Here is a 19,800-nt window from a genome sequence, read left to right on the forward strand (position 1 = left end):
AAGGCGTCCTGTGTAGGAGGATAAATTCAGACTGGACGGTTTCAGTTTCGGCCATTGCCCGCGATGCTTATCGTACAGTTGACGCGTAATGGCACAAATGGGCAACCCGGTATCGACTTCCATGCACAGCTGCACACCGCCCCAAGCTAATGTTCGGCGGATCGGCGGTTCCAGACAGTTTTTCGTTGTGATAACAAAGTCCAAATGTGGCCGGCTTCGTGTTCCTGGTCTGCTGAGGTTTCCGTCCCCTAGAGGGTGTTAGTTTGCGCCGTCTTCGCCGTGCCTTCTTCTCGAGGCCCGCGGCTTCAACATTTCCTTGCGAGGTGACCCCGTCGTTCACAGCCGTAACAACGAGCGTTAGACCAAGAGCAGCATGCGTCATTGCGTTTCGTACTACCGCGCCTTGAGCATTCTTGATGTGCGGCAGCCCTTGTCTCGTCCAGCAGAGTTTCCTTCCGATGCGCCTGTACTGTTAACACGGGTGTCGTTGCCGGTCCGATCATGCGTTTTACGCCACTATCCGCAGCCTCAGCTGCAAGGGCCATTGTCTCAGCGTCTTGTAGCGTTAATTCCTGCTTTGCCAGTAGCTGCTTCTGCAGGGCACCTGACCGTATACCACACAATGCGGTCTCGTAGCATGCGATCGAAAGCACTGCCAAAATTGCAATTGTCAGCTATACGGCGAATGTCTACCATGAAATCATTAATGGCTCGCCCTCCGCCTGACAGCGACTGAAGAACTTGAAGCTTTCGGTGATTTCGTGTCTCTTCGGACTGTAATGCTCACTCAAAACTTCGACGACTTCTTCATACGTCAACGCATTTGGTTTGCGCGGAGCCATCTTTCCTGCCAGCACTTGGATCCTATGCGTATTTAACGCGCCAACCAGCTACGCTATTTTCTTAGTCGAGTCTTCAATTGCATTAGCTTCGAAGTATGCTTCTACCTTAATAAGGTACGGCTGCCACTTTGTCTTCTTCGAAGTCCGGAAGGTGGTGAGCCATGATGCCCTTGATTTCTCGGTTCTGTGTGGGTTCCTGTTCAGTGTCGACTTTCACTGCATGGGCGATGTCCATCCTCGTCGCCACTGTAGCATAGCCATGGCGTGCTCGCAGTAACGCCAGACCAGGGAAGCAGCAGCGTAGTCAGCAGAGCCAAAAATGGACGTTTATTCATAAGTTTATTCATAGGAGTGGGCTCGGCAGACCAGGCAGCGGCATGTGCCCTTACGCACCCTTCTTCTGTCTAACCCAGGTTTTCCAGCTTAGTCATGCCGGAGCGGACTATCAGCACAATCTTCATCAAGAGCCTGATGACGTCATGAATCTGTCTACGTGCGTCACGCCTACAGCGCCGCCGCATCAGCATGTGACCACACCGGGCATCCTTTTAAATAGCCGACCGCAAGAATTTCACTTCAGTGGGCTCGCCAGATCAGGCAGCGGCATGTGGCCTTACGCACCCTTCTTCTGTCTAACCGAGGTTGGTGCCTATTATTGTACATTTAAAAGTGATTGTCGTGGTAACCTGGTTCTGCCTTGCCCCCAACAGTGCATTCGTATTGCATGTGATGTATACCTAATGTGCGAGTTGATGTTGTGTGGCGACGTCGAACTTAATCCTGGCCCCGAGACAGACTCTGACAGTATGAGCACGCAAGAGATGTTGAAGCAACTGATTCTGGGACAACAAAAATTGGCAGACGAAATGGCAGCATTAAGGACGCATAGCGCGAAGATGGAAAAAATATTGTGCGAATTCACCCAACAGCTCGATTTATTAAAAGACCAATCAACCCGTGTAGAAAACCTGGGAAGAACAGTCACCTACCTACGCGAAAAAATTATCGAGTTGGAGGACAGAAGTAGGCGTTCTAACTTAATTGTGTTTGGGATACAAGAAGACAGCGATGAAACAGAATCTGTCCTTAGGGAGAAAGTTATTTCTGAGGTTTTTCAAGAGAAGCTTGGTGTGACATGCAACTCAGTCCCCAGAATCCACCGTATTGGCAAAGCTGGGAAAAATCGACCCGTCATATTGCTCTTCCAGGACTTTAATGAAAAACAAGAAGTAATGCGGAATGTCCATAAGCTTAAAGGAACCAAATATTCAGTATAAAATGACTATTCACGTGACACGCTCAGAATAAGAAAGCTCTTATGGGATAGTACGAAAATCGATAGGGATCAAGGCAAGAAGCCTATTCTGGTGCACGATAAACTAAAAATGGACGGGCAGATTTTCGCGTGGGATGAGGCCAGCAATTGCAGAAATAAAATAAGAAATGAGCAGAGCAAAAAGTGACTCGCATCACCGCTTATCAAGGAACTCAGGCTTCTAAACATAAATGCGCGCAGCGTGGTAAATAAAAGCGATCATCTTGAGTCCATAATTCTAGGGTATGTCACACATTGTTATAATCGCAGAGACTTGGTTGCACGAAGGAATTGATGTTTTCCCTCCCCTTTACCGGGTGTTCCGTCGGGACAGATCTACCAGAGGAGGTGGTGTTGCCCTACTCGTAAAACATGGCATCGACACTTCTTTCCTAACTCAAATTGAAAACCATGAAAGCCTCGCGTTAAAACTTTCTTGTTCGGGACGGTCCTTTCTAGTAATTGCAGTTTACAGAGCTCCCAATTGCCCTACGCAGTTTCCACGTGAACTGTCTGATTTAATGAATGATTTTCATCATGACAGAATCTTATTAATTGGTGATTTAAACCTTCCATCAATTAACTGGCACAAGCCCTTTCTCAACCCTGATCATGCTGCCCACGAAGAGCACATATTAGTTATGTTGAGACGAGACTTGCAGCAAGTAGTGAGGCAACCAACACGTGTACATGGCTGTACTTCTTCTCTACTTGACCTTATCTTTGTAAGCCGATCTATTAGTGACTATCATGGTTCAAATGAGCAGGGAATTTCTGATCATGATTTGGTCTAATGTCCCTTCCCTGTCCATATTGTTTGCAAAAAGCCTGTGGCCAAAGTCTGCTATGTAAAGGACTTCTCGCGTGCGAAAGATGAGAGCGTGTTGGATTATTTAGATTTTTGCCTCAGCAGTTTCTGAGGCAGTAATGCTGATGAGCTATGGAATAAATTTAAAACACTGTGCACTCACTGCCTTGGAAACCTTGTCCCTAATAAAATAATAAAATTTCGCAAAGCCTCTCCCCGGATCACACATGAAGTCCTGCAATTTAAAAGAAAAGTGAAACGTTTGAAACATGGAGGCGCCAGTCGTTCCATTATTCAGTCTTTTCAAATATCCCTTAATGCAGCTGTGAGGTCCGCTAAACGCCATTACTTTGAATACAGACTGCCTAATTTCATTCGAACTTCACCTGAAAAATTTTGGAACCACTTATGTCAAAAGAAAAAACCTATTGACCGAATAATGCACGACGGCAAGCCTCTCACAGATAAAAATGATATTGCTATGCAATTTAACCGCTACTTCCACGGTGTCTTTGCTAATGCAAGTGGTGAACATTGTCCTTTTGAAACGCCCTGCACTATGCCTTCTAATACGATATCAAGACCTGGCATTCTTGAATTGCTCCTAAGCCTGAAAACTAAAGCGTCGCCAGGCCCTAAAAAAATTCCGAACGCTTTCTTGCGCCGGTATGCCGAAAAGCTTTCCCATTTTCTGGTTGTTATTTTTCGCGCGTCTCTGTCATCAGCTGTGATTCCTTCAGAGTGGAAAACTGCATGTGTTGTTCCTGTCCTAAAGAAAGGGAACGCATCACTGATACCAAATTATCGCCCCATCCCTCTCACTTCAACCTGTTGAAAATTACTAGAACACATAATCGCCAAGCACATCATCGATTTCCTTGACGATAACAATATCCTTTCTAACGTTCAACACGGATTTAGGAAGGCCTTTTCTACTGTAACTCAACTAACATCGTTTGTTCATAGTTTCGCATCTGTACTTGATAAATCCGGCCAGGCTGATATTATTTTTATGGATTTTAGTAAAGCATTCGACCTCGTCTCCCATTCTAAATTAATTGGCAAGCTTAAACAAGTTGGTCTTCCTAACTGTATAGTTAACTGGGTTTCAGCTTACTTATCTAACCGACAGCAGTTAGTTTGTATTGGCGACCATTATTCACACAGCCTGCCTGTCTCTTGTGGTGTTCCCAAAGGAAGCGTCCTGGGTCCCCTGTTATTTTTATATATGTGAATGACATTGTAAAAGTAGCTACTCATCCCGTTCAAATCCGGCTGTCTGCAGATGACTGTGTTTTGTGTAATGTAATTACTTGTCGTGAAGGCCAACTATTACTCAATTTAAACCTAAAGAATATTCTGGATTGGTGCAACCATTGGGACATGAAACTTAACGCTCAGAAAATCGTATTTATGAGATTAACAAAAAAAACACATTTATATCCTTACACTCTTCCATAATTTCCACTTTCGGATGTAACTGAATATAAATACCTTGGCGTGACGATAACTAATAATCTAAGCTGGAACAAACATAAAAGTAAGGTGTGTGCATCAGGTTTTCGTAAATTTTGTGTCCTCAAGCACAAACTGAAGAATGCTCCTGCAGACTTGAAATTTTTAGCCTATTCACCATTAATCAGACCCAAGTTAGAATACGCTTGCATTGTCTGAGACCCATTTACTAAAACTAACATTCAAGCGCTTGAAATGATCCAGCGCGAGGCCATTCGATTCATCTTTTCAAAATACTGTCCAACCGACTCACCTACGGCCATAATGCGAGCACACCGAATTCAAACATTGCAGGTAAGATGTAAAATTCTCAGATTAAAATTTTTTTTCCTTCTCAAACATAACAAGTTGTCAATGTGCCCGGATCCCTATGTCAAGCCATTTTCCGCTCCACGACCAACAAGACATCGCCACTCTGATTCACTAACTCCATTCACCGCCAGAACTAACCTATTTAAGTACTCCTCCTTCCCTCGCACCGTAACTGAATGGAATGCTTTACCTTTAACAGCACTACGTGACATAGACTCCATTGAAGAAATAGAAGACTGACGCCATCAAAGTTGTTTTGTTTTGTGTTTGGAATTTTCTTTGTTTTATTTTATATTCATGTTGCACTGTTCAGTTGTTTATTTACCTTAAAGGCCCCCTTGTATCGGGGGTATTACAAAAGGGGTGGGATTTTAATGAAATGAGCAAACAAAACAGCGAATATTATTTAGCACTGAAGGTGATCGGTTACATGTTCTTGAAAAGTAGAGGATGAAGCGATGTTGACGATGTCACGGGGTAGGCCGTTCCAGTCCGTTGCTGCTCGAAAGAAAAATGAAGCAGAAAAGGTGGCAGTATGCGATGGCGGCCGGGCAACTTGTAGGGGATGACTGATGCGGTGAGATATGCGTGCGGCAGTTGTGATATACGGTGACCGATTGAGGGAAGAATGAAATAATTTGTGATAAAGGGTGAGACTTGAAATGCGACGACGGAACGAAAGGGGCGGTAGTCCTGATAATGCTTTCAATGAAGAAATGCTGACGTCATATGAGTATGAAGAGTGGATCAATCGAGTGGCACGGTTTTGGACAGCTTCTAATGCATTAATTAAATAAGTTTGGTGCGGGCTCCATATGGCAGAGGCATATTCTAATTTTGGTCTCATGAGCGATTTATATGCGAGTAATTTTACGTGTTGAGGGGCAAGGCGGAGATGGCGCTTGAGAAAACCAAGTGTTTTATTCGATGCTGAAATGATGTTGCCAATATGGGTGCGCCAAGATAAATCATAAGACAAGGTGACTCCTAGATACTTATAAGATGATACTGAATCAATCGAGGTGTCAGAAATGGAATATTGGAAGCGATGCGGGCTATGGCGACGAGAGAAGGATAAGAGTTTGCATTTATTAGGATTTAGGGACATGAGCCAGTTGTTACACCAATTAAGTACGCTGTTAAGATCAGTTTGAAGACTAAGTTGATCACGAGAGTTATTAATAGTGCGGTAAATAACACAGTCGTCAGCAAACATTCGAATACTACAGGAAACGTGGTCAGGTAAATCATTAATATATATTAAAAAGAGTAATGGACCGAGTACAGATCCTTGCGGAACGCCCGAAGTAACCGGGAGGCTGTTAGACAGGTGGCCGTTAGCAAACACTGATTGAGAACGATTAGTGAGAAAGTGCTCAATTCACTGTAGTATGTTAGGATGTAAGTTCAGCTGTGCAAGTTTTACTAGTAAACGACGGTGGGGAATTTTATCAAAAGCTTTCGCAAAATCTAGAAATATGGCATCAGTCTGTTTGTTACGGTCAAGATTAGTGTGCAAGTCGTGAAGGAACAACGCTAATTGGGTTTCACAAGAGAGGCCCTTACGAAACCCATGTTGTGAAGAACGGAAGAAATCATTTGAGTCTAAGAAATTTATAATTTGAGAGTAGATGACATGTTCCATGATTTTGCAGGGTACGCTGGTTAGTGAAATGGGGCGATAATTTATGGGGGAGTCTCTGCTACCTGATTTGTGGACTGGAACGACCTTCCCCGTTTTCCAGTCATCTGGAATGATTCCTGAAGAGAGCGATTGCGAAAAGATCAAAGATAAGTAGGCTGCACATGTTGATTTCACATTTTTAAGCAGTTTTGCATTTATCATGTCCATACCAGCTGATGATGAGAGTTTCATGTTATCAATTATGGAAGCGATACCATCTGTGAAGAATGTGATAGCTGGCATGATGGCTTCTGTGTTGAGCGATGGTAACTGTGAAGGCATGTCAAATTCACTCGTGAAAACAGATACAAAGGCGTTATTAAATATTTCTGCGCATTCATGGTCAGTAACCGCTTCGTGCAAGTCGTTAGTCAGTGTAATATCATGAGTGTGCTTAGGATTTAAAACCTGCCAGAATTGTCTAGGATTGCTGATTAGTAGCTTCGGTAAGTCAGTGTGATAAAATGAGCGCCTGGCGCTACGAACTGCAAGTAAGTATGATTTCTCAGATGCAAGGTATTTTTCCCAAGTGGTTTGATTATCAGTGTGTTTGGCTGTACGAAACAGGCGTTTCTTCTTGTTTTCTAGACGTTTAGATGCTTAGTAAACCATGGTTTATTGCGGTTATTTTGGAAAGATACCCTGGGGACAAACATATTAGAGAGCATATTTAACTTATTTTTGAATATCCTCCAGTTTTCGTGAACAGAGTGAGTGTCGAATGTGGATTGGTACTCTGAAAAAAACATGTTAAGGTCTTCAGTTATTGCATCGTAATTCCCTTTATCGTAAAGATTTATTGTTTTTCTGGATGGGTGCTTCTGAGCTGGGGTAAATGAAAATAGAGCATGTAAGATTTTATGGTCGCTGATTTCGGGAAGAAAACTAATGGATGATAGGTACTCAGGGCTATTAGTTAGTATTAGGTCAAGGGTGTTTGCGGTTGCATGCGTGGTGCGAGTAGGTTCCGAGACTAACTGTGCGAGGTTAAAATTTAAACAGACATCAATGAAGTTCTTGGCCTCTGTATTGCATGTTAATGAGGAAGTGCCTAAACTCTGCCAATCAATGTCCGGATAATTGAAGTCCCCGAAAAGGAGAATGCGCGCATTTGGGTATTTAACAACAAGATGATTTATAGTATCATTCAGATGTCGACAGAAGTTTGGATTTGACTGCGGGGGCCTATAACAAACGCCGAGAAGTACTGTTACAGGGGGAGTGCGAATAATTAGCCATAATGATTCCATACCAGATGTGACGTGTGCAATAGAGCATGATATACCTCGGTGAATTGCAACAAGAACACCGCCCCCCCGTGAGTTTTTTCGATCGTTTCGGTAGACGTTGAATTCGGGTAAGTCAGTTAAAACTTCAGCGTCGGACACGTTACTGTTTAACCAAGTTTCAGTTAGTATAAGTATATTGCTCCTGGATGACTAAATAACATTGGATATGAGTTCACGCTTTGGGAGGAAGCTGCGGATGTTAGTGAATATCACGGAAAACGAGAGAACATTTGAGGGTGTCGCACGCTGGCCTTTTATTGGTGTAGGGTGAAGGGACGATTGCTACGCGAGTTGCTTGACGGTGTTAGATGAAGTGTCAAAAATATAACGGTTCAAGCCGATGTGAAGTGTTTTAAATCGCAAGGAAAATTTGGCAGACCTGGCTTTAGCAAATGCAACAAGTTGTTTTCGCGCGTGACGAACGGCATGCGAGAAGTCCTCTCCAACACTATAAACCGTGTCTTTCAGATTTCGCCCATTTGATAGGAGGGATTCTTTAGTTTTGCTACTTGTGAATTTCACGATTATGGGACGATTTTTATCTTCTGAGTGACGACCGAGGCGATGAGCTCTTTCTATTTCGTGAGGTTCCACAGTTATTTGAAGGTTATTACGGCAAACATCAATGATTGGTTTTTCAGATTCTGCCCACGTTTCGCTATCAGTAGTGTCAGGGATACCATAGAAGAGGAGATTGTTACGGCGTGACCTGTTTTCAGCGTCCTCTATGCGGGTTTCTAGTTCCTGGATTATACGCGCCACGTTGCTTGTGTCAGCCTGCATCTTTTCAATGTCGTTTCGAAGGGGAAGTAGTGCTTGGTAGTGTGTTTCCAGGTCGGCCATACGATTGCTTAAATCAGTTATGGTTTTATCCGTAGTAGTGAGCTGGGATTTCAGACCTTGTACTTCGGCTATTAGTTGGGTTTGGCCTGCGGTTAGTTTCTGGAGTTCAGCGAGTACTGCACTGCTGTCGTTAGGACCAGGGTTAGTTTCGATATCTCCTGATAACAATAGCAAAGAATGAACAACAGTGACACACTCGGCGGCAATGGCAACACAGCACTGTGGGCTCGGGAACTGCACCAGAATATAATTGCTTGATCTTTTGGCAAATAAGGTATATGATTTACTAACCTGCATCGCAAAGATCAGCTGATTAGATGGCTGCGCTGAGGTGCAGTCACCGAGCCCACAGAACGGTGCCGGTGGCGGGGGTGCTTTTATATGGGGAAAAGCTGTTGATGTCCGTGATGATGAGGCCATCCAAGATTCCTTCGGCGCCGGCAGCCACTGTTCCTCTGTTGTGGCAGCAGTCATCCGGGGCGGGCAGCTGACGAGCGGCAAGCGGTAGCGTCCCGGCTCGTCAATGGAGCATGGTGGTGCGCAGTCAAACGACGCACCCGAAAGAAGGCTTGTCAAGGTCGGCAACAGTAGGCTGACGAACAGCTGGTTGATCGTCTGCATCGCAAAGATCAGCGGATTAGATGGCTGCGCTGAGGTGCAGTCACCGAGCCCACCTCCTGCTAGGGCCCAGAAGGGCCTGTAGTATTCTGTAAATAAATAAAATAAATAAATAAATAGGTGTAGGGCGTATTTATAAGTAGTCTTACGGCAGGAAGGTAGGAAGGAGCACGTGTTTGTCGCGATAGTACGAAACTCTGAAGGATCGCCGGATAAGGCGATAAAAGGTGCGCGCACGCGCACTTCGAAAACATACATGACGTTGCAACAAATAATAATAATAATAATAATAATAATAATAATAATAATAATAATAATAATATTAATAATAAATATTTTATTGCACATCACATGAAACGGGCCTGTCAAAGCCTCTAATGGCTTGAGGGACTTGGCCCGGCAGAGTCGGCAGACGGACGTGCAATACAAACATAAAATGAACATAATACCAACACAACATATCAACACAATACTAACACGAAACGAATAGTGACCAAGGTGTAACAGGTTAGGAAAAGTAACGTCAAGAAGAAATGAACATAAACAGCAAGGAACCTACGTTAAGACAACAGTAATTTAACACTTCGTGCCTGATCAATAAAATATTTTTCAGACATATAGGAACCGGTTTACAAAGATTGAATTATAATTTTTAGCGCTTTTTTTGATGTTGCGAAAAACACTTCCTCTGGGAAATCATTAAAAATTTGGGGAACATAAACACAGCCCCTGGCTTCCCCATATCTTGCTGAGGAGCGCGGCACCTCAAAACAAATGGTACTACGCAGGCTTCCGGAAGCTATATGACGTATTTTGAAATTGCTGTCCCAGAAATGTTGCAGCACAACAGTGTGTACACAGTGTTTTCGAAAGACCAAGGCATGGAAGACCAAGGGCTGTGAAAATATTATCGGACACAGAAAAGGGGGCGTTATAAGCTACATTTCTTAGTATTTTTAATAAAGTCTCAACTCTGTTTTGCCATCTGGCCGAGCAAAAAGCAAAAACAGTAATCCCATATCAGAGAGTGCTGTACACCAGAGCATGCGCTATAGTTTTTTTTTTATGTGAAAGGCAGCAATGAATTTTATATGAAAAAACAACCACGCCGCGCTTTGAAGCTTATCACAGGCGTGTTATAGCTGGCTGTGCCAAGACATCACTGTCGAAGAAGACTCCCAAGTATTTTACCGAATTCACATAGGTGACCGGCACGCACCGACAGGGAGAACAGTCGTGAACACGGAGAAAAACAGGTCCATCTATAGCTGTTAGTTTTAATAGGGATCTGAAGCAAACGAGTTTCGTTTTAATCGGGTTAACCTCCAAGCAGTTATTAGTGAACCAAGTCATTGTTTTGTGTATATTATTCTGGAGATTAGTAATGACCATGTACGAAAAGTGCTTGGAAAGCAAAACAGTGTAGTCGGCGTATTGAAATATTAGACCTTTGGAAATTACTCGAGATAAGTCATTAACAAACAAATTGAAGAGAAGAGGTGATAATATGGAGCCCTGCGGAACTCCGGCCTTCAATGGAAGTTGATTATTTACATTTGTCATCCCGTCTAAAACAACTTGAAATCGACCTGAAAGATTATTCTTGAGTACATCGTAAAACGGATCTCTGAAACCAAAGGAGTATAGTTTTTCGAATAAAATACCGTGATGAACTGTTTCAAAAGCTTTGGAAGTGTCTAAAAATAAAGCAACACTAAAAAAATTCTGATCGAAAGTTGAAAAAAAGTTCATCGGAGAACTCTTCGAGCAGAGCTACAGTACCACGACCGAGAACGAAACGAAACTGACGGGTTGACAAAATGGAAAATTTTTCAACAAAGGATGACATGGATCTCAGAAGAAATTTTTCCATTATGTGGGAAAGTATAGGCAAGATCGAGATGGGTCGATAGTTTGTCATGTCTTTTTGTCCTCCTTTAAATAGCAGTTTACCTATAGCAGTTGTAAGTTCAACCGGGAAAAACTCAGTGTGCAGAAAACCATTTAGCATGTAAATCAGAACATAAGCCAATACCTCGAAGTTTCTTTGGAGCAAATTTGCTGACAAGCCGTCAATACCAGGATGTTTATTTCGCTCGAAGCTAAAGATTATATCACGCAGTTCTTGTTTTGTAATGCTGGCTAGAAAAGCGGACGCAGAGTTTGATTCTTTCAACGTGCATTGGTATGTCTGACCGGAAGATGTTTTCTCTGAGGCAAGCGCAAAAAAAAAACGATTAAAGCAATCTGCAACTTCGATGCAATCTCCCGGAAAGAAAGAAAGCGGGGAGGTACTTGCAGAATTTTTGCCACGAAGATGGTTTATCAGTGACCACGTTTTAGCGGCATTCCTTGACGACTGGAGAAATTCTTGAAAAAAAGTACTGGTGCGTCGTGGACCTTAGGAGAGCGACCACACTGTTTCTTTCAGCTTTTTACTCCAGACGCAAGGCTTGATTTTTTGGTACACGTTTGCACCGTCTCCAATGTATGTCTCTGCATGAAATGGCACGCATTACGTCAGCGGTTCTCTTCGGCGCTTCTTTATTACGATGCGTTTAGAATTGCTCTCAAACTTATTTGGTCGCAGAAGATGCTATAGACCTTATCCGATGAATTAGAAGAGGTTATTTGGAACAGCGTTTCGTGAAGCATTTCATAAAGGAAAAAATGGAGACTAATGACTAGCAACCAGTAGTGATCCGCGAAGCGCTGTAAAATAACACAGGAGGCAAAGGAGTAGTTAGGGGCACGTAAGAAAGTGTGGTCTATATATGAACTAGTTAGATGATCGTTAACCATTTCTTCACGGGTGGGAACTGTTGTCGTATTTATTAAACCACATGAGGACAGGAGAGAAGTAATCGGAAACGGTGCCCATTGTAGGGCACAATGTGTTTATGTTTAAGTCGCCCACTAAACATATTTCTTCCACGCAATTCCAGAGGTGCAATATTTCTTCGAATTCTGACAAAAATTGGGTGATACTAGAGCATGGCGGCCGATATACAGCCAACAAACTTAGACACCGGGCGCCGCAAGTTATCTTCAACGCTAAACATTCCGCATGCGCGAAGTTCACAGCCATTGATGGAGCATCGAACTTATCACTTACAAAGATGGCGATTCCACCACCTCGACGATGAGGCCTTGTCACAAAACGACTCTGATAGCCTGGCACTGAAAATGTACGCAAGCAAGCATCTGAACTATTGATTTCTGTCAGCACGAATACATCGACGAATCCTATTCCTGACGTGGCGACTAGCTTGAATTCTTCCCAGTATTTGCGAAGGCTCCTGATATTGGTATTTACAATAGTGAAATCATTATCAACGCTCAAACCAAAAGTGTCCTTGAACGACTGAAAATGTGGAAGCTGGTAGCCCATGTTAGCCATGATAGGCACACATTATTATCCAAGTCTGCTTGTTTGATTATTCGAAGAAGAGACGATCCTTCACTCTTTTTCACAAAAATCTTGCCACGCTTCACCCAGGCAAACTTGTACTCCATTTGCTTTACTCTGGTCCTAGCACGTCAGAATATGTCACGGTTTAGTCTTTTCAGGTTTTTGTTCAAAAATATCTTTTCAAGCGAACCAGCTTCGGCTAAATGCAGAAGCTTTCCTCGGGCATCGAACAGATTGTTTCTGGCAGCAATAAAAGTGAAGCGCACAAGGACCCTCGGAACAGAGTCACATATGCCCGGCAGACAATGAATCGCCTCAACCTCCGACAGGGAAAATTTCTGGAGGTGTAGTTTTTCAGCGATATCACACAGCACTTCCTTCATATTTTCGTTTCGTTTCTGGGAGACCATGGATTTCCAAGTTCGTGTTGCGGCTGTATTGCTCGCTCTCATTCATGTCAACCTGCAGCCGCTCTAGCTGTTCGGCATCTGCCTGAACTGTTGCTCGGAGGGCAGTGATCGCCGCATCTCTGGACGTGGCTTGTTCCTTGGCGGTCTTCATTTCATCAAGAATGAAATCATATTGTTTTGCTAGAAAAGTAACCGAGTCCTACAGTTCACGAACTGACTGGGTGGGTTAAGCTGACAACTTCGGATTTCAAGAGGAGCAATGAATCAACATTTTTGTTAAGCTCAGGTAGACTCTAGACTTTTCTATCTCGAGAAGTTCCAAAAACAAGGGTGAATCCTGACCTGCACCTTCATCAGCATCGGAAGCATCTATTTGAGAGGCGGAACCACCAGCGCGTTTTTTTTTATGCTGTGCATGTTTTACATAGCCAAATGTCAATTTTGGCTGGGCCCATTGTATTGAAGGTACTTCGTGCAATTCCAGAACATGTCTGACCTAAGTGGTGCGATAGCGTACAATTCGCACAGGTCATGAACTTGCCATCGTCGACCACTTCTTTGCGGCAAGCAATACATTCAGTAGTATCATTAGACATTGTAGCATGTAGAGAGCGCAAACAGAGTGCAGTCGGCAGCAAATTCAAATGAAGAATGCAGGCAACGAAAAAGACACGCTACCTGTTGAAATACAATGTGTCAGCGTTGGGCAACGTAATCGCCGCCGACTGCAGAGGATCCCGCGATGCCCGTTGGTTTAAGGAGTTTTCCGGTGAATTCTGGTTTTCAGGCGAAGTTGGTGTTCGCCGCCAGAAGCGGCAGGACGGTTAGCTTCGACGAAGGTGATAGTGGCATCCGGGGTATCATGGGAACCGCATCAAGGGCACCGCCTGTTTAAATCCAATGTGTCAGCGTTGGGCAACGTAATCGCCGCCGACTGCAGAGGATCCCGCGATGCCCGTTGGTTTAAGTAGTTTGCCGATGATTTCTGGTTTTCAGGCGAAGTTGGTGTTCGCCGCCAGAAATGGCAGGACGGTTAGCTTCGACGAAGGTGATAGTGGCATCCGGGGTTTCACGGGGAACCGCATCAAGGCCACCGCCTGTTGAAATACAATGTGTCAGCGTTGGGCAACGTAATCGCCGCCGACTGCAGAGGACCCCGCGATGCCCGTTGGTTTAAGTAGTTTTCCGATGAATTCTGGTTTTCAGGCGAAGTTGGTGTTCGCCGCCAGAAACGGCAGGACGGTTAGCTTCGACGAAGGTGATAGTGGCATCCGGGGTTTCACGGGAACCGCATCCAGGGCACCGCCTGTTGAAATACAATGTGTCAGCGTTGGGCAACGTAATCGCCGCCGACTGCAGAGGACCCCGCGATGCCCGTTGGTTTAAGTAGTTTTCCGATGAATTCTGGTTTTCAGGCGAAGTTGGTGTTCGCCGCCAGAAACGGCAGGACGGTTAGCTTCGACGAAGGTGATAGTGGCATCCGGGGTTTCACGGGAACCGCATCCAGGGCACCGCCTGTTGAAATACAATGTGTCAGCGTTGGGCAACGTAATCGCCGCCGACTGCAGAGGACCCCGCGATGCCCGTTGGTTTAAGTAGTTTTGTGATGAATTCTGGTTTTCAGGCGAAGTTGGTGTTCGCCGCCAGAAACAGCAGGACGGTTAGCTTCGACGAAGGTGATAGTGGCATCCCGGGTTTCACGGGAACCGCATCCAGGGCACCGCCTGTTGAAATACAATGTGTCAGCGTTGGGCAACGTAATCGCCGCCGACTGCAGAGGACCCCGCGATGCCCGTTGGTTTAAGTAGTTTTGTGATGAATTCTGGTTTTCAGGCGAAGTTGGTGTTCGCCGCCAGAAACGGCAGGACGGTTAGCTTCGACGAAGGTGATAGTGGCATCCGGGGTTTCACGGGAACCGCATCCAGGGCACCGCCTGTTGAAATACAATGTGTCAGCGTTGGGCAACGTAATCGCCGCCGACTGCAGAATAATAATAATAATAATAATAATAATAATAATAATAATAATAATAATAATAATAATAATAATAATAATAATAATAATAATAATAATAATAATAATAATCAATCTTTAATTTTTGGTGCCCAGGAACAACTCAAAGGTCTTGGTGCTGGTACACCATTCACACGCACAAAATGTAAATTTATTTCACTGCAAAGGAAGACACTCAGGGGAGGTAATGCAGCAGTCAAGGCGATAGAAAAAAAAAGACACATAAACTAGGCGTGACAGCAAGCATGAAGCAAAAAAGCGAAAACAAGGAAACAGCGAGAACAGCGGTAAATGAAAACAGCTAGAACAGGCATCAGACATATAAATAACTAATGAAACAATAAACAAAGAGAATGAACACAAGAACGACCGATAACAGCCAAGTACAGCATATAGCAAAATACAAACAAGAATAAAGCCAATACTAATATGAACGAATAAGAAACCTCTGAAATACAAGCTAGAAATACAATCATACACAATAAGAAACGTAATTAGTGAACGCGTTACAGGCCATCAGGCATGAGTACACAGTATTAAAGAAATAATATTAATGAAAACAAGTACACGTGATGAACAATTAAGGAGAGAAAAAAGTAATATAATACCGGTGCAAACGCACAAGTGTAGTAAAGACAAAATGCATGAAAGGGGAAGTTATGTATGAGAAAAAGAGTGCTCAAAGTGGAACGTCACGGACATCCAATATAAAGGAAGGGAGAGAATTTTCGAATATATCAAGGTGAGGACAAAAAGAATTAAACAACTTTTGCATTCTGTCCAGAGGGGAGAGGGAGTGCAGGAGCGCAGAAACTTGGAATGGTCTGAATTCCCTTATGCTCTTTCGCGGTACACGCAAAAGGATACGCGCTAGGAGCTGAGGGCATAGAATGTGACCATGAAGAAGTTTATACAAGAAAATTATATCTGCCCTCACGCGACGGCAGCTAAGAGAAGGAAGCTGCAGTGAGTTACTCCGTCTGGGACGAGAGCTGGAAGTTTTGCAAGAAAACCGATGTTGAAATATGAGTAAAAACTTTAGCTGAACTCTGTCGATTTATTCACAGTTCGACTGGCAAGTGCCGCTCCAAACAACAGACGCATATTCCAAAAGCGGCAAGCATATGGAGAGGTAGAGCTTTAAGAAAGGAAGTGGGGATCGAAACTCCCTCGAAAGCCTGCAGATGAAGCCGAGTGTACGCATAGCCCGTAGAGCAGTGCATTTTGTATGAGAGGTGAAGCTGAGGCTACGGTCGAAAAGTACGCCGAGGTCATTAATTTCGTCAACCCTGGGCAGCGGCCTACCATTCACAGAATAAGAGTAGGGAAGACTGTGCGTTTTACGCGTAAATGAGACAACCTTGGTTTTAGATGAATTGAGAGTGAGCCCATTCTTCAAGCACCAATCAGAGAAGGCGGATATGTCCGATTGCAATGACAGGCAATCATGAAGAGTATGTATTGCCTTGAACATTTTTATATCGTCCGCATAAAGGAGAAACGAGGAGTTTTTGACCACGGAGGAAACGTCATTGATAAAAACAGAGAACAGAAGCGGGCCTAATACCGAGCCCTGAGGAACTCCGCTGGTTGGAGTGTAAACAAATGAGGTCTGTCCATTTACACTGACAAAGCAGGACCGATCAAGAAGATAGTTGCGTAAGAGGGCTACAATTTAAACGTCGATCTCAAACAGCAGAAGCTTTTGAAGAAGTAATGAGTGAGTAACAACGTCGAAAGCTTTGCTCAAATCACAGTACACAGCGTCTACCTGACTCCTCTGAAGGACTTCAGCTGATGTATACGTCATAAAAGTCACAAGGTTAGTTGTAGTAGAACGACCTTTTATGAAACCATGCTTATTATGTATGATTACATGTTTGAGGTGGAAGGAAAGTACTTTGTGCAAAGCTAATTCAAAAAGTTTAGAGGTTGCACAAAGAAGAGAAATGGGGCGGTAGTTCGAAACATCAGATTTGTTTCCTGATTTGAAGACAGGGAAAACACGCGCCGTTTTCCACACGCGGGGAAAGGCAGAATTTTTCAAACAGTTATTAAATATCGTGGTTAAAACAGGGACGAAGGTACTATTGAAGGCTTTTATTATGGCGGCTGGAATGCCATCAGGTACAGGGGACAAAGATGGTTTCAAACACTTAAGACTCTCACTTACTAACTTCTAATAATAATAATAATAATAATTTATTTTGTCAACGTCAGTAGCAAATACAGGAGAGACAGGGCGGTCTAAGCCTTTAGATGGCTCGTAGGACCGTGGCTAAAAAATACATAGTGACAGAAAAGCATGACTCTTGCGTATATAGACGAAGGAAGCAAAATAACAATAAGCATGGAAAAGAGCACACTAAAAATTTGTAAGCTCATTCAAAACAAAACTGAAAAGAGCATACAGGCGCAATGTCTAACAAGGCGAAACAGATTGCAGTAATCCTAAATCTAAATTTTCCATTCATTCTTCAAGAAGTCTCTCAGTTTGCCTCTAGAGCTAGCCTTAAAGAAATAACATAATACTTTAGTTTTCGTCAGTCAGTACAGAACAGAATTTCCGGGAATGCCAAAACCATCAGCGGCTTGTTGGGCAAAACCCGACAGGAGGCGGCGGATATCTTATATATTTATACAGAAACATCATATTAAATTTGAAATTTAAAATAAAAAATAAAAAAAGTGAATCAAGAAGACACAATAAAACTCACTTCAGAACAGGAATAAGGGCAAGCGGTTCGGCTGTGATTGCACACCAATACAGGAAAAGGTGGTAATGAAATCGTTGTACCCTACGAACACAAAAAAGATCATGCGAAGGAAACATTTAGAACGTTTCCCCTCCTCCTATTTATTTGCCCTCTCATACACACCAGAATAATAATAGCAATCTGTATATTGTTTGAATGGCCGCTGCCGTTAGAAGCGGAACTTCAAGTTTTGGGTTATTGTCGTTTAACAAGGCCAGAAGATATTGCTCGGGTGCAACCACACTGCCATGAATCTCTAACTTAAGTTTCCTGCTTCGGTACTCGAGGTCGTTAACATCGTATTGAAGCTGTGCTTTGCCTACTTGGGTGATGTCGTCGTTCTCGTCTAGTTCTGCTACTCTTTTTTTTTCAATGGTTTAATCTCATTGTCCTTGCTGGAAATATGTTTTTCAAATTCATCAAATTTCTTAGACATAGTTTATACAGATTCTTGAATTTCTGCTACCTTTTTGTTGGCTCAAGCGACCTATCAAGTTCCTCTAAGATAACTCTACCATCGCTCATCTTCTCTGTGAGTGCCCTGCATTTGCGAGTGCAAGACATACACTGTGTTGTGCCCTGGACCGCCTCGATCCTCGCCCATTAACAGAGCAAAACATCCTCGGTCCGTGGACACAGCAGTCGACTGCCCTCAAGGCATACAGGGCACTCTTTGACTACTGGAGAGCGACTGTTTGAGCTACAAATTGTGACAGCGTTGTGCGTGTGTGTGTGTGTGTGTTATGCCTTTTTACCCTTCTCTCTTCCTCCTTTTAGTCCCCTAATTCCTCTTCCCCAGTGCAGGGTAGCCAACCGGAACCCCTTTCTGGTTAACATCCCTGCCTTTCCCTCCTCCTCTTTATCTATCTATCCTTTTTTATTTATTTATTTTTATTTAGAAATACTGTCAACCCTCAGTTGAGGGTCATTACAGGGAGGGATGTTACATATACGTTCATGCAAAAAAAAACTGCCAGATACAAAAAGAAATATGCACATGCACTACAGCGCCCTAAGGATATAACACAAGATGCGATATACAGACTATGTATTCAAATGTTCACCCAGCTGCCGCACGCGCACAAACAGAAAAAAAGAAAAAAATAGAGAAAAGAGAAAAGAAAAAGCACTTTACAATATCCACACGGTACAGTTTTAGTGAAGAACCTTGATTGCATTCGTAAACAATGCGCTATCAGAACTGCGAACAATTTCTGTAGGCAGCTTGTTCCACAGCTCTATTGACTCTGGAAAGAACGAACAACGAAAGGCATTGGTTCGGGACAAGTATGGTCGAATAGCTTCACTATGATTTAAGCGGGAGCTCAGTCTGCCTGGAGGTTTTAAATACAAGTCTTTATTAATTTTTAGTTCGCCGTTAATTATTTGAAATAACGTTTTTACTCTCTGTCTCTTGCACCGATCTTCCAATAATTCAAGACCGCAAGACTTTAACATCGCAGAAACTGAGTCTGTCCTTCTATATTTCGAGCAAATAAAGCGCGCCGCCCGGCGCTGCACCTTCTCTATTTTGGTCCACATTACCTTTTGATGGGGCTTCCATGCTACTAATGCATATTCTAGGGATGGTCGAATAAGAGATCTGTAAGCCAGCAGTTTAACATCTTTTGTTGCCCTCCCCAGTTTTGCTCTTAAAAAACCCAATTTCTTCTGTGCCGCTGAGCACACTCTTTCTAATTGATTGTGCCATTTTAAATCATGCGAAATAGAAACACCAAGATATTTGAAACAAGAAACGTTAACTAGATTGTAGCCTTGAATATCATACTGAAAAGTAAAGATATTCTTTTTTGCAGTGATATGCGTGTATGTGGTCTTATCAAAATTAATTTGCATTTCCCACTTATCACACCAACTCCCAAACGCCTGAAGGTTTCGGTTGAGCTTAATCTGATCCTCTAAACAAGATATCGGCGCAAAAATCAAGCAGTCATCTGCAAAGAGTTTTATCTTAGCAGAACT

At 43.4% G+C, this 19,800-nt stretch overlaps 1 protein-coding gene across 1 annotated transcript; it reads right to left on the reverse strand.

Moving 5' to 3' along the window:
- Positions 1-7,941: 7,941 nt before the first annotated feature.
- On the reverse strand, positions 7,942-9,274 carry LOC144131037 (uncharacterized). The gene has a single exon (XM_077664437.1). It carries the CDS (start codon positions 9,227-9,229, stop codon positions 8,048-8,050), a length of 1,182 nt encoding a protein of 393 aa, XP_077520563.1. The 5' UTR covers positions 9,230-9,274; the 3' UTR covers positions 7,942-8,047.
- Between the last annotated feature and the right edge of the window lie 10,526 nt (positions 9,275-19,800).

This window comes from Amblyomma americanum, chromosome 1 (genome assembly GCF_052857255.1).
Source record: "Amblyomma americanum isolate KBUSLIRL-KWMA chromosome 1, ASM5285725v1, whole genome shotgun sequence".
NCBI classification, from domain to species: Eukaryota; Metazoa; Arthropoda; class Arachnida; order Ixodida; family Ixodidae; genus Amblyomma; species Amblyomma americanum.